This window comes from Mytilus californianus, unplaced genomic scaffold (assembly GCF_021869535.1).
Source record: "Mytilus californianus isolate M0D057914Y unplaced genomic scaffold, xbMytCali1.0.p SCAF_4, whole genome shotgun sequence".
Classification (NCBI taxonomy): Eukaryota; Metazoa; Mollusca; class Bivalvia; order Mytilida; family Mytilidae; genus Mytilus; species Mytilus californianus.
The window spans coordinates 44,014,029-44,028,697 of record NW_026262690.1 but is presented as its reverse complement, the minus strand read 5'-3'; the positions used below and the strand labels follow the sequence as shown (position 1 = coordinate 44,028,697).

Here is a 14,669-nt window from a genome sequence, read left to right as displayed (position 1 = left end):
TATAGCCATATTACTATAAGAGGTCTACTCTAACCTCAATCAAGGTAACGAGGAAGAACAACTGAATTTATCTCTTTACAAGGTCACCGTCACGATTTGATTATAGCATCTCGACTACCTGCTAATGACACCTAACTCTTTCATATGTCCTACAAATCGACAATGGGTAATCTGACAACGTCACCAATTTGTCTTAATCTATTTATTTCGTTCTGATCGGACGCAAAACATGGCTTCCAAAGGCAACTTGGTTTCTTCGTCAGGATTTGAACGCATAAAGATTTCGTACATATACATTGTACTTAGATACATATACATACAATATTATACAATTATAGCCTTTGTATGAGGTCGATACGAGGTTATATCGACCTAAGAGAAGCATATTGACTGAGGACGAAGTCCGAGGTCGATATGCTTCTCTGGGTCGATATAACCTCGTATTGACCTCAACCAAAGGCTACAATTGTTATATTATTAATCAACAACTATTGCATGAACAATGTAAAATTGGGGATTTCTAGAATCTATTTTTAGTAACATGCTGTATGCTCTGTGCAATATGCTGTTTTTGACCTACGAAAAGCTAAACACAACAGTATTGGCATGCAAACTGAGCAAATACAAATGTACATGTGATCAAGTTTTAACGAATCACAAATCCTTAAAAATATTCGATTAATAATATACTGTAATATATAAATCATTTATATCCACTTAGAATATATTAAAGATGCACAAAGCAAGTTATTTTTCTGATTTAAAAGCGGAAAACGGGTGTATGAATATATATATCGGGATTAAAGCTTTATATAACGCATCAAAGCTATTTTTTTAATCTGTTAAATTGTATACTGGAGTCATTTCATTCTTATTCTTTCTTTTGTCTTCGTTATTCTTGTATGAGCTGCAAAATGTGTAAAGTAAGTATTTAACTTGAAGTATTCAATGTCATTTAAAAATGTACATGTATATGCCTGCAGTTTAATGATAATCTTGTTCTCAGAATGTTTGTGTGCTGCTAAATATACATGTATATCATAAAGAAGAATATAATATATATTTTTTTCTTTCATTTTGCTCATTTTTTTCAAAGAATGGCTGTACATAAAGTAAATGTAGTTTTGTGCATTAAGACAATCGCATATGTTGCTGCTATGAAGAAAATATCACACTTACAGTATATACGACCCTTTTTTTACAAAATATCCATATTTACATGATCCGTCCAAGCAGCCTTTATTATCTACAAGTTTACAATCAAATTCTAGTGACTCGAATTCATTTTAATGTGAAAATATTTTTGAAGGAATGTATAAGGGTCTGACTTATTTGTATACATTCTTCTAAATTATTTTAAATTCCCGCATGTACTTAACTAGACAATTATTTGTTATTTCATGAAAAGTTTGGAAGGCAGGATCTGTTACACATTTCTCCTATTTTGTTGTTGTTGCAAAAACATCGTTTGGCGTTGAATCTGATCTTAGCACTGCGACACATTTGGTTAAACCCGGACCATGACACATTCAGCTCTGTCAATCTTTTTCCTGATAAAACACTTAACGTTCGAAAAACGTAGGGTTATGCAAACAGCACACACATGGAAATCTTCCAAAACAATTCAAATTAACATTAGCATGATTAAGTTGACTAACATCTTTTACCTTATCAGAACATTCAACTGGCTGTAACAGATCTTCAAATGGCTGTTTATGCATGCATAGCAGGAGACGCTTACCCTGTCGACGCACCCGGTCTCCCTCCTTATGGTGTTCATGCGATGGCATCAGGTTTTGTTTGTTATCTTGATTTGTTTTTTTTCTTGATCGATTTTTGAGATTTTAACATTTGTAAATAACTCCCTTGAGAAAATGAAGATGAATATACTTACATCTTTGCATCAGAACCAAACACAGCCTCGTATGGTTAAACCAATTCTCATTATTCTATAGAGGGAATCCGTTTGGCTGTCTGATATTGAGCTCTGTGAGTTGCATAGGCCAAGGAATATTTTGGATAGTTCGTGTGCATCTGATTTCATTACTGCTATGTCTGCTCTCTTCCAGATGTAAACTTTTCTTTGTATTGATTTTGGGTGCATTGCTATGGCATTACTATCAATAAAGATCGCCTGTACTGGGAATTGGCTCTCATCTGTTTACTAAGGATGGTTTGTTTGTGCGGAAAATATCGAGTGTTGCAGAACCTCTTGTAGGGGAACGTCACCACTTGATCCAGACAGAAGTTATTTACCTTTTATTGAGTTGTGTAGAATATTGGCTGCCACATACTGAATTGAATTTCCAGTCAATAGCAGGAAGATTCAAGTCTCCTCCTAGCCATAATATTGATACGACATAAACTTTTACTAAAACGAACTTATAATAGACATACAAACTTCCCAGCTGGTATTTGAAGAATAAACTCAATTTTACTGAACCATTGGTTATTTTCTTTGCAAGATATTGTGTTTTTTGTTATATGCCATATGTCATATGACATCTTTTTTCTACAAATTGCCTGAAACTTATTAGTCACTTTCTAAAACAGTCTTTTAAAAAAAAATGACCAAGCTTTTAAATCATTTCATCATGCCTGTCAATGTCATGCATTTTACAAATTGCCTGCAACGTAAATTAACTGTTAATCTAGACTGCAAATTTTGCACTTTCTTCCAATTCTAATTTGTTCGCTCCTCTTGTTTTTTTAATTTTTGCCAGATATTCGGAATCTTCTGGTTTTATCCATGTAGTGCCATTAAAAATTTTGCCCGCTAAACCCTACTTTTCTTTTCATAATTTGATTACATATAGTTTTAAAAAAAATGCCATCTTTGAAAATCTTATAAAATCCTTGTTATTTTTTCATAGTTTTTGAAAGAAAAAAGGTGCCAATGTTAAATGTATGAAAAATCTAGAGGGAATGATTTCCCGCCAAATTTTCAATAGCTTATATCTCGAAAACAAGCACACGGACCCTTAATATTTTTTTGTGTTTTTTAGATCCTTTATTTATATACTATCAATTCATAACAGTCTTTTAAAAAGCTTTTTATTTTGAAACAGAGTAGCGAACATCCTTAAATACAAGACAACATTTTTAACTAACGTATCTGCTACACCATAAGTGGCTTTAAGGATGTTCGCTAGTCTGTTTCAAAATAACAAGCTTTTTAAAAGACTGTTATAAATTGATAGTATATAAATAACGGAACTAAAAAAGCAGAAAAAAATGAAGGGTCCGTGTGCTTGTTTTTGAGATATAAGCCGTTGAAAATTTGGCGGGAAATGATTCTCTCTAGATTTTTCATACTAATAACATTGGCACTGTTTTTCTATCAAAAACTATGAAAAAATAACAAGAATCTTACAAGATTTTCAAATATGGCTTTTTAAACTATATGTTATAAAATTATGAAAAGAAAAGTAGGGCTTAGTGGGCAAAATTTTTAATGGCACTACATGGATAATACCAGAGGATTCCGAATATATGACAAAAATTCAAAAACAAGAGGAGCAAACATCCTTAAAATCAATTTTAATATTAGATTTATACATGATAATTATCTTAGTTTATACATGATAATTATCAGCTGTCACCGTGCATGTGCGAACATTTACCTTTTTACTCCAGATAGAAGTACCCCCTCAACTTCCAAGCAAGGACCGAAGCTCATAAAACGCAGGACTTCGGGAAAGTCCGGAGAGCCGACAACCTTGCTTCGGAAGTTGGTACCCCCTGTATAGGAGTGTGGTTTGTTATTAGAAAAGAATAGTTTAACGCGTTACTGTTCCCTTTCTTGACATTTCCACCCTGGACTCCTTGACTTTGGATGTCAGATTGACTATAAATTGGTGAAGTAAACATGCTACAAAGTGTTTTAAAGATTGGATTACTCAAAAGGTGTAATCAGTGTCTCTTGTAAGTTGTGATGTCATTCCTCTCTATTCGTTACCGTCCAACTACTCGCGAAAAAAATCCCACGATGAATACTTGCATGTAATCCCTTCTGGAAGTCGGGTCTAGACTGATTTTCTCACTTAGACGCAGAATTTGAACTTTGAAGTCAATGATAATTTCCTAACTAACCCAAAATAAAGGGGGTAACACCTCCCTCTGGCTTCACTTCTCTGTCCTAACCACTAAAAATAATGCCCCGACTCCTTTAGCATTGTTAAAAAGTCAGAAGATTGAACCAGACCAAGGACTTAGACACAAAGAAGAATTGTCAACTTTATACTATATCTCCTGTATCATTAAGTCTTGTACAAGTATGTGGTAAATTATTTTAGTGAGGTGTTGCTTCTACATGTCCTATTGAAGCTAAATTATTGAATAAGAACTAACTTTGTGTAATTTTTATTTAACATATCCAACTAAGTCAGACATCACGTGACTTTTGTGACGTATACTAGCCGCCATTTTGTATTATATTGCCCCATATAAAATGCATAGGTGCTTCAATAAAGTTTAGTTTTCTCATGAACCTGACCTGTTTTCTAACTTTTGCAAATCAATCCTTGATATTCAAACATATTTCTATCAAACAATGTTGGTCCTAACAGTTTAATTTTTGATTAAATTCTGTCACTGGAGAATCGTTAAAACATGTACTTTTTCTCGTTATTTCTCCGTTGACTCAATGCTAAATGTACCGATACCCATGTCTACTTGTATAACAAATAAAGAAATTCCGTTAATAAAAATAAAACTTTGCAACTCGATTAAGTATATTCAAGCATATATCTGGCGAAAAATACTATTTAAAACAGTTTAATTTCTGGGCAATTTCGGTCAAAAATCGATTTAAAAAAGTGAATATTTCGGGATTTTTCAAAATGGCGGATGATGTATATGGAAATGTTGCATCAAATCGAGGATTTGTATAGTAAGACTTTCCTTGATTTAATTTAATTTTCATGTAGACTCTCTGATGTTTCTGTTATTTTCTTTGGTGATATTTCGATATGATTGATTTCAAAATTTATTGATTAAAAAAATATTATTTTAAGTGTGACACGGGAACATTTTATTTTGACAGATATCCAGGATATACTGTTACCAGAAAATAGTTAACAATAAAATTTATAATAAAATTTTTTCTCTTCTTTTTTTAAAAGGTTTTTTTTCCTGTTTTTTAGAAATATATTTATACATTCCTTTTAGAACAAAAAAATATTTATGTCCCAAGAGAGAAAAAAATCCCAACAATTATTATAGATAAATATTCCATACCTTCAAAATCCCATCACTTGACGAACAGGTGAACTCTGACTTTGGATGTAATGTTACATAACAATATATTGTCAGGTAGACGTGCAAACCAAAAGCAACCAGGTGACATTAAACATCCTGTGTATACATGTATTACCAGAGTTTAAATTTTGTGATATACAAAAGTTTTCATAACTGTACAAATAAATATCTTCTCTTCCCCGTGTCAAACCAGAAGAAGTATGTATCATAATAAACTTAAAGAAAATATGAATATTATAAAAACAAATCTTTAAAAAAATAATTTTTGCTTTAAAAGATAATCAAACTAATATTTATGTTTCTATAATTATTTTAAAGAAATATTTTGATACAAATTTTAATTTAAATGGATTTTGTATTATTTCGTAAAAAATTAAACGAAATTTCATTGAATATGATTTTATTATTTATTTTTTTAATTCAATATTTTAAGCAAAATCCAGGCATTCAATAAATCGATATAAAGTTAAACTTGTGTAAAAAAATTTGTTATTGTATACATTTCAACAGAGACATATAATACAATTGCTCTGGTTTCAACAACATTGTATACCCGACAATATTTATCGACAGAGTTATCGGTCCTGAATAGGACTGATATAGTTGGGTATGACTCTTTTTTTTTAATACAGATTAGTATCAAACTTCAACATTTAAAAAGTACATGTATCATCATGTACCTTTTGTATGTTAAAATGATTAATATTTATAGAAACGCAGGTTTTAATTTCTAGAGGAGAGAAAATTTCCATAATTACATGCACATGTACATTTTAACTTGTAAAGCATGCTAACCGAACAAGTATACTGTGAAATCTCACATTATCCAAGCTAGTGTGACTTTTAGTTAAATTAAAGTTTAAGTTATAATGTATACTTTAGTTTAGTGTTTGAGTTAGAGTTCTAGTCACGGATTCAGAATTAAAAAAAATATAAAACTGCTTCCATTTACGAGCAATGTCTATATAAATTTTAGTAGAAATTCAAAGAGGAGTTCAAGTTAAATTTTGAGGTCTGAATAATTTTTGAGGCACAAACAATAGGATATCTGAGACTCAACACTCAAAATAGGAAAGGATGGCAAAAAAGAATGATTTTCATAAAGATGATAATCATGTAATCTACATTTTGCACATTCCTGTACATGTATATCCTTTTCTGCTTTGAGAAACCTATTAAGCCACATGTACCCCAGACAAAGTACCTTGTTATTGGATCTCTTTTGTCATATCTGAAATTCCCTTAGTAAATCATGAATATTGCTAGGATTGGTTGTATTATGTTCCTTATGAAATAACCATGACCAAAAATCCTGCATATATATTGAAGACTTCTTTGTTTGGTGATGGTCCTGTGGGTGTTAGCATGCTTACCTTGAATGTGGGAGGTTGTGGGTTTCATTTCTGGCCAGAAAACTAGAAAATTGGTATTTACTGTTTCTCTGTTAAGCATGTAGCATTTAGGAGTAAGAGGCTGAGCAGAACTGGTCGACACCTATCACATTTATCTGTCTAGGTACAGGTGTAGGATGACATGTCTTCCTGCTGACTGTTACCTTTTTATTAGCAAGTAAAAGAACAGGCTCAGCATGTAGGTTTAGAACAAAGCTTGGTGCAAGGTTCAAATGCATATCCCATATGAATGTAATATTTGCCACTGAAAGCTTTCATTAATTTATCCATCCATGCTTCATGTGTAAAGTGTTACAGGGCCTTACAGGTTCATCAATTTTTTCCTGATAGTTCTCTTCAAACTAAAATTCCAATCTTGTCTACTCTGCAAAAATTGGCAACATGTTGGTAGATTTTTTTCTCTCAGAATGACACCCTTTTTATTAGCTCACCTGGCCATAGGCCAAGTGAGCTTTTCTCATCACTTGGCGTCCGTCGTCCATTGTCTGTTGTCGTTAACTTTTACAAAAATCTTCTCCTTTGAAACAAATGGACCAAATTTTACCAAACTTGGCCACATTCTTCTTTGGGGTATGTAGTTTAAAAAATATGTACAATGACCACGGCTGCCAACCAAGATGGCAGACATGGCTAAAAATAGAACAAAGGGGTAAAATGCTAGTTTTGTTTTATTTTGAAAACCGTTATAAAAGGAGAAATTCTGACAAAAGCAAAATGTTCAGAATGTTGAGCTCTACCAATTGTTCATGACATCAAAAATGTCAGGCAACTTATATATGAGTTATTGCCCTTAATAAATGACAAATTTTACCATTTTTTTTTTTTTTTGTCTTTTTTCTTGAAAACTATAATAGATGGAGAGAAACTTTAAGTTGCAAAAATGATCAACAAAACAAGATCTACGAATAAATATGGCATTGTCAAAAGCATCATTCGACTCCTAATTAGAGTTAATGCCCTTTGATGATGATTTTTACCAATTTTTTACATTTTTGCCTTATATCTTAAAAATAATAATAGATAGACAGAAACTTAAAGAAGCAAAAATGATCAGCAAGACAAGATCTTCATTTAAGACTATCTGGAGAAAATTTTCTGACAACTCCTTTCTGGAGTTATTGCCCTTTAATGACGATTTTTACCAATTTTTTTGGGGTTTGCCTTACATGACAAAAATTATAATAGATGGATAGAAACTTTAAAAACCAAATAAGATCCACAAACAAGTCAAATTTTGCCGATATAGTTAATAGACTGTCACATTCATAGGAGTGATTGCCTGTAAATGAGGATTTTTTTTACCCTCTTTTGTGTTTTGAGCAAAATTAAAGAAGATAGAGAAAAACTAAACAGACAAAATGATCAGCAATACAAGATTAACAAAAAAGAAATTTTTGTCATGAATTCTATTCTTGTCTACAATGTTGGAGTGAGTCCATTGTTGATAAAGCACATAGACCTAGGTGAGCAACACAGGCTCTTTAGATCCTCTATTTGATTCAAGACCCATCTAGGTCATTGCAAGATTTCCTATAATTCAAAATTTATGTCATTTTGCAATATTGCCAACATTGTTAAAGTAACTTCAAAATGATCTGGGGGCCTCAGTGGTCTAAGTAGTCAAACTACTGTATCACTAGTCCATAACGGTGTGAGATGGGCTGACCCCAATCTAAATTGACTAGGATTGTCAGTTTCCCTCCCTAGGTCAGTGGTTCTCTCCAGGCACTCCGATTTCCTCAACCAATAAAAACTGACTGCCATCAAATAGCACAATAGTGCTGAAAGTGGCGTTAAACACCAATCAATTAATCAAAATGATCTTTCAATCCAATGTCTATATATACAGTATGACATAAATGTTCTAGTCAAAGGAAGTCATAGTATTTCTGTCTACTCAATACAAAAAAATTTGTTGTTGATGATATGGTCATGTGTACATGTAATATACCAATAGAAAACTTATTTTCTAAGAAATGGAAAACCAGATTATGTTTCAGTAGTACATACATATACCCCTTCACACCATCAGATTCCCACTCTCAGTGAACAGCAAATTCAAGATCAAACCCTTCTTTGGAATATTTTGTTTGGGGTAAAGATTACATTCATGCAATCAAAACCCTTATGGGACTGGCTTGATAGCTATTAATTTCCAGACATTTGAGTTAACAAAAATACATTGAATTGAGCACAACATCCATGAACATTTCAAGAAATTTATCAATAAAATCACAACAATATTCAAGTTACAAAAAGATGTGTATGTATAAACCATAATTGTCAAAAAAATACACAAATTGTGCATGGTGCATATGAATCTAGTATCTTTTTTAAAAATATCTATGTTGTCATTGTTAAAGTAATAAATAAAGTTAGAGTTATCTTCCTTTGTCCATTATCATAGTTCAACAAACTACAACTATCTACAAAAGAAAATATCTCCAATTTGTATAGCATTGCCTTACAATGCTTAATTTTTAGTTCCCACTGCACAATGAATGCAACCTTTAACCTTCAGTGCCCACAAAAACTTTGATTAGTTAACATCATGATAAACATTTGTACTAAGTTTCATGTTGATGTGTCCACAACTCCATTGGAAGAGACATTTCACAAAAACTTTGACTTGATTAGTGAACCATGAAAATCTTTTTTTGGCATTCATTGTAAATAGTTCATATCATAATAAGAATCTGGTACTTTTGATTGGCTGAAAGCAATTGCGAGGTATTCTAAAATCAACTTGTATTTCTCAATAAAATTCAACATTCATGATTGCATGTGCTTTTCATGAAAATGTCACTACAAAAATGCATAGGAAAACCAAACAAAAATCTTGATATAACCCGTAATTTCATAACTGTAGCATATAAATGTAATTATAAGATTGAATGCATCTTTTTGTAGTTTTATAGGGTTGTAAAAACATTGATCAGTCAACGCTTTTACACCCCAATAAAATTACAATAAAAAAGCATTCAATTCTTAATAAACAATCCTGTATACCAAATGTCAAGATGATGTAAGCACAGTTTCATAGTAAACTACCAAAGCTTTAACCTGATACAGGACTGATGGACTGACAAGCAGAATCAGAGACTGACAAAGGATAATTGGACAAATGCACACACACATGCCAAAAAAAATAAGATGTCCCCCCCCCCCTCTTTTACTATCCTGGTTGGGGGTTATAAAAAACAATACAGAAATAAACCAACAACAATCAATACAATAAGTTTCAAATTACAAAGAGGATAACTGGGAATTTATTATTTTTCATCATAGAGATGATTAAATAATTGTCCAAAATATTGTCTTTTGGCTGAAGGAAGATTACCCATTTAGACTATGTATGAGGATCCTCTTGTTAAACTTTTCAAAAAGGAGTTTTATGTTTTTTTTATGACCCTTCTTCCTACCAAAGCACTATCATGCATACATATTAAAATAAGGAGATGTGGCATGATTGCGAATGAGACAACTGTCCACCAGAGTTAAAATGAAGTGGTAGTAAGCAGTTATAGCCACAATTGGGCCTTCAAAGTTGAGAAAAATCCATACATTATAGTCCGCTATAAAGTGTGAAAACTAACAGCCTAATTTATAACAAAACAATTTACCGGTACTAAAAACAAACATGAGACATGAACCAATGACAACCACTGTACTACAGGCTCCTGACTTTGGACAGACACATAAAGAGTATACCAGGTGAGTGATAGTGGATACTTGGGGCCTCTTGTTCAGTTCTACATGTATCTTGCCCATAATATATATTAAATTTTGTATTTACAGGAATGCAGTAAGAAATCTTAATACTGAAGGACATTTTATGAAAACAGAGTTGCAATTTTTAACACATGAAGATGAGTCAAATTACTTATATGTCCATGCTTTTAGTCAAATGGGATTTTTATTGAGCAGTGAAACTAGAGTATTAGGTCCGATTGCACTTTTTCCAAAGACTGTCTTACACTGGAATGTAAGTATATTATTAGGCTCATCATACATCACACTTCTTCAGTGGCACAAACCTTGTTTTAGTAATATTAATTAAGACAAATGTCAATGCACACATTATATTTTGGGTAAGGCTTTTTTAAGGTTTGCTTGAGACCAAAATTTGGGAAGCTGAACACATTAAACATGTAACTTTGAAGAACATCAAAATTCATAAAATAGCAATATATTATCTTAAGGCTATGTTTGCCATCTTAGTTCTAGTGCAATGACATATTACATAAACTAAAAAGTTACAATCAGAATGCTTATTTTAAATGATATAAAGATTCTAATGTTTGGGCAAAAATACTTGATATTCTATTTAACAGAATGATTATGAATGATGTATTTGAAATATATATCTTTCAGGTCAGAAGTCATGAACATATAAATGAAGAATCTCTAGCCTTGTTTCCATTGCTTGTTCCCAAGTTAGGTTAGTTTTACTACAAAGAATGAATGCTTCATGCATAAACATTATGCTAGCAAATAAATAGCAACTGGAATGTATTTCAAGATAGAACCACCTTGCCAGGTCCTACTCAAAAGTTCATCACCTTTTATCTTAAGCCCCAAATGTATGCATATAACTTTTTTGAACTCTTTACTAAAATTCCTGTCAAATATTTATCTTGTTCTTGCTTTGGTCTTATGTTTTCCATATATGGTCACTTGAGGGAATAAAAGAGTGAATTCAAGATTTAATTTAAAAAAAAGCTCTGTCAGTTTAAGCAGAGACTCCTTATATTTAAGCTTCTGGTGTAAGAATTTAGCAAAAGCATTTTCATGTAGAAAACCAACTATATTATGCTCTCTGATAATAATGTTCTTATTTTTTTATTGGGAAAAATATAAAGCTGTTTATGTATCAAAACACTGTAAATTTAAAATAATGTTAGGTGATAGACAGATATAGAATTAGTTGATCTAAGACCCCCCCCCCAAAAAAAAAAAAACGAAAAAAAACCAGAAAAAACAAAATAAAAAACAAAATAACAAAAACAAAAAAACAAGAAAGTTATTCTGTATAGATTTGCTATCTACTTTCACTCTACGATCTTAACAAGTATTATACAGTTATTTTTACAGATGATAAAATTATGTTCTGTTTTCAGACTTAGTGATAATAGGCTATGGTGACAGAGATAACAAAGTCAGTAACAGTGTCTTTACTTTCCTAAAATCAAAGAAGATCAATGTAGAAATATTACCTACAGTAAGTATTGTTTGTTGTGGTGTCATTCATTGTAGATCAATGATGTCACACATTTGATCAGCCATGAAAACTACTATACTCTAACTATAACTTATTACAGTCAGCAAGTTTCTAGTGTCATGCTTGATAAATAGTTATTTGATGACTTATCAGATTTTTTACTTTTATATTTTGAAAAAAGGACAAATGGATCAGATATGGTATTTCCACAATTTATCCTGCTGTATATAAAATTTCTATTTAATTCAGTGTTTTCTCTGTAAAGACTTATTGAGATCAATCAGTGTATTATTCTTTTAGCTAAAAGAATTTGAACTGGCATTGTAGGCTCACCTGGCCCAAAGGGTCAGTATCAAATTTTTTTTATCACTCTATACTCATTGTCTGAAATGCAGCATTTTAGCTTTAAATCTCAGGACCATTTAGCAGCAAACTTTGTCATAATCATCCTTAGTTTCAAAATAATGTTTAACATGACCACTTTTAAGATAAAAAATATGATATATATATAAAAAAAAAGAGAAAAATTTAATTTGAAAATTCTGAAAAATCCTGTAAATCTTTGGCAAAATGACTTACAAAATGGTATGGTCGAATAAGTCTACATTATCCTCGCAATTAATAGGGAGTTGCAGGTAAACATTACACAATTTTATTTAGGGGCCAGCTGAGGACCACCTCCGGGTGCGGGATTTTCTCGCTGCATTGAAGACCCATTGGTGGCCTTCGGCTGTTGTCTGTTCTTTGGTCGGGTTGTTGTCTCTTTGACATATTCCCCATTTCCATTCTCAATTTTATTATTACATTACAATTTTGATCTCCTTTAATAACTATGTTTAAAGACTGCCACTGGTCAATTTCCTAATGTTTTCCCTTTGAAAGTAAATGGTCAAATTCTTTGCACTTTCATAATAACCATAATAGATAGATTTTTATATAGTTTATAAATTTTCTGCTGATCAGATGTCAAACATTGTTGCAGTTTTGACTGGTCAGTTTTCAGTGTGTTTCTCTGCTGAAACTTTAGGGGAAAGAAGATAGAGAGACACTTTACAAGGATTTTTTTCCTTTGGAATTTAAATTGATCAGATGGATTCATGGTATTGAATAAAAAGTATAATAGAAATTATGAAAAATATTAGACAGTACAACAAACCATGCCAGCCACATGCACATCACTCCTCCAGAATTTCAAGAAAAACAGCCAACAAGGAACAATGCATGGTTCAGATAGCCTAACTAAAACAGGCACAAAGTGTAATGGGTTTTAAAGTGTGCTTAAACCTTCACCTTTGTCTATCTAGGCCACAGAAAATCTCATTAAACCCTTAGACAAATTATAATTGCATTTCCTTAGAAACAACTTGAACAGTATTGAAGATCTTTTGTAGAAGTAATGAGTGAAAGGTCTTCTTTTTCTTATGAAGTACTACTTTAGTTAATATTGGAAGAAAAGCTATTGGTTTATTTTTGATTTTTTTTTTCTGAAGCTGAACGACTAAATCTTTCAAAACTTTAAATAGAAGATATATACGGAGAATCTCTGCAATTAGGAGGCGCTCTGCAAAGATTTGTTTATTAGTGCTGATAAGCATGATAAGGTTGGATTCAGCAAGCACCAGGGTTTTATAAGAATACCTGGGTACTTAAGAGCCTGAATGAGTATTTTCATGAGATAGTGAAGAACAAAAAATTGTAAAAAAGACTTGTTCTTAAATTTCTAATTTGCTTTTAAGTTTTTAAAAGTGAGCAAAAAATAAAAGTGCATACCTTATAGAAAACAAGGATTCCTGATGCACTTTCTCAAGGGCTTATAGTTTTCAGTCCTGTAGAGCAGACATCTTTATTTTGTAGAATTTTATTGTTAGGCAATGTATTCAGTTTAAACCTGCTATATTCAATAATTTTTTAGAATAAGATTTCTTAAAACACTAACTCTTCTTTTTTAATCTATAAAAATCCATTGCAGGATGTTGCTTGTTCTACATTCAATTTCCTGAATTTAGAAAGGCGCTATGTGGCTGCAGCTCTGATTCCACCAAGAAAAGATATGGATATCAAAATTAAGGAAAATAATGATGAAATTGTGATAGGTTCTACAATGCCAAGAAATGTAAGGGTGGATGCTAGTGATACAGATATAACAATAGAAAAAAGTAAACAACTTGGAGGAGGCAACAAAATCCCTAGCTTGCAACAAAGATTTCGAAAATTTATCCAAGAAGATGGAGAGACAAATGAAAAAGAAACAAAAGACAAAAACAAAACTGATAATGATAAGAAATCTTGATAAAAGTTTTAACTTGTTAGATAAGAATTGATATTAAGTGACAATACTGTACTTCAAATTATATATGTATTTCACATGAATCTACATTCATAGAAACATTACTAAAAAATTGTTAGCAGGGACACAATGTGTTGATTATCTCTCCACAAAAAATCAAAATAATTGTAATAACTCACACTCTAGTTATCATCATTTACTAAATTTTACTTTTACATCCCCTAAATTTCTACCATTTATTGGTTCACATACTGGTACATTTTTCAAACCAAATTTTGTTTGTAACTATACGGTGAATTCAAAAACAAAGCTACTTTGCATTCAACACCTTTTAATCCAGTCTATACTCCTTTTGGAATTATTTTGGTCAATTGATTTTCAACATATAATATTTTTTTAATTTCAAATATTTGTTTTAGCACCACTGTTGAACTTTTGAAATGTAAAAATTTATTGTTTATTGTTTTTTTACATAAATCAGGCTATTATA

At 31.6% G+C, this 14,669-nt stretch overlaps 1 protein-coding gene across 1 annotated transcript; it reads left to right on the top strand.

The window, feature by feature from the left end:
• Window positions 1–3,771: 3,771 nt before the first annotated feature.
• LOC127698355 (uncharacterized) lies at window positions 3,772–14,669 on the top strand. Its single transcript, XM_052201770.1, has 5 exons — window positions 3,772–3,924; window positions 10,470–10,656; window positions 11,046–11,112; window positions 11,792–11,892; window positions 13,862–14,669. The coding sequence occupies exons 1-5, from the start codon at window positions 3,869–3,871 to the stop codon at window positions 14,180–14,182; spliced, it is 732 nt and encodes a 243-aa protein (XP_052057730.1). The 5' UTR covers window positions 3,772–3,868; the 3' UTR covers window positions 14,183–14,669.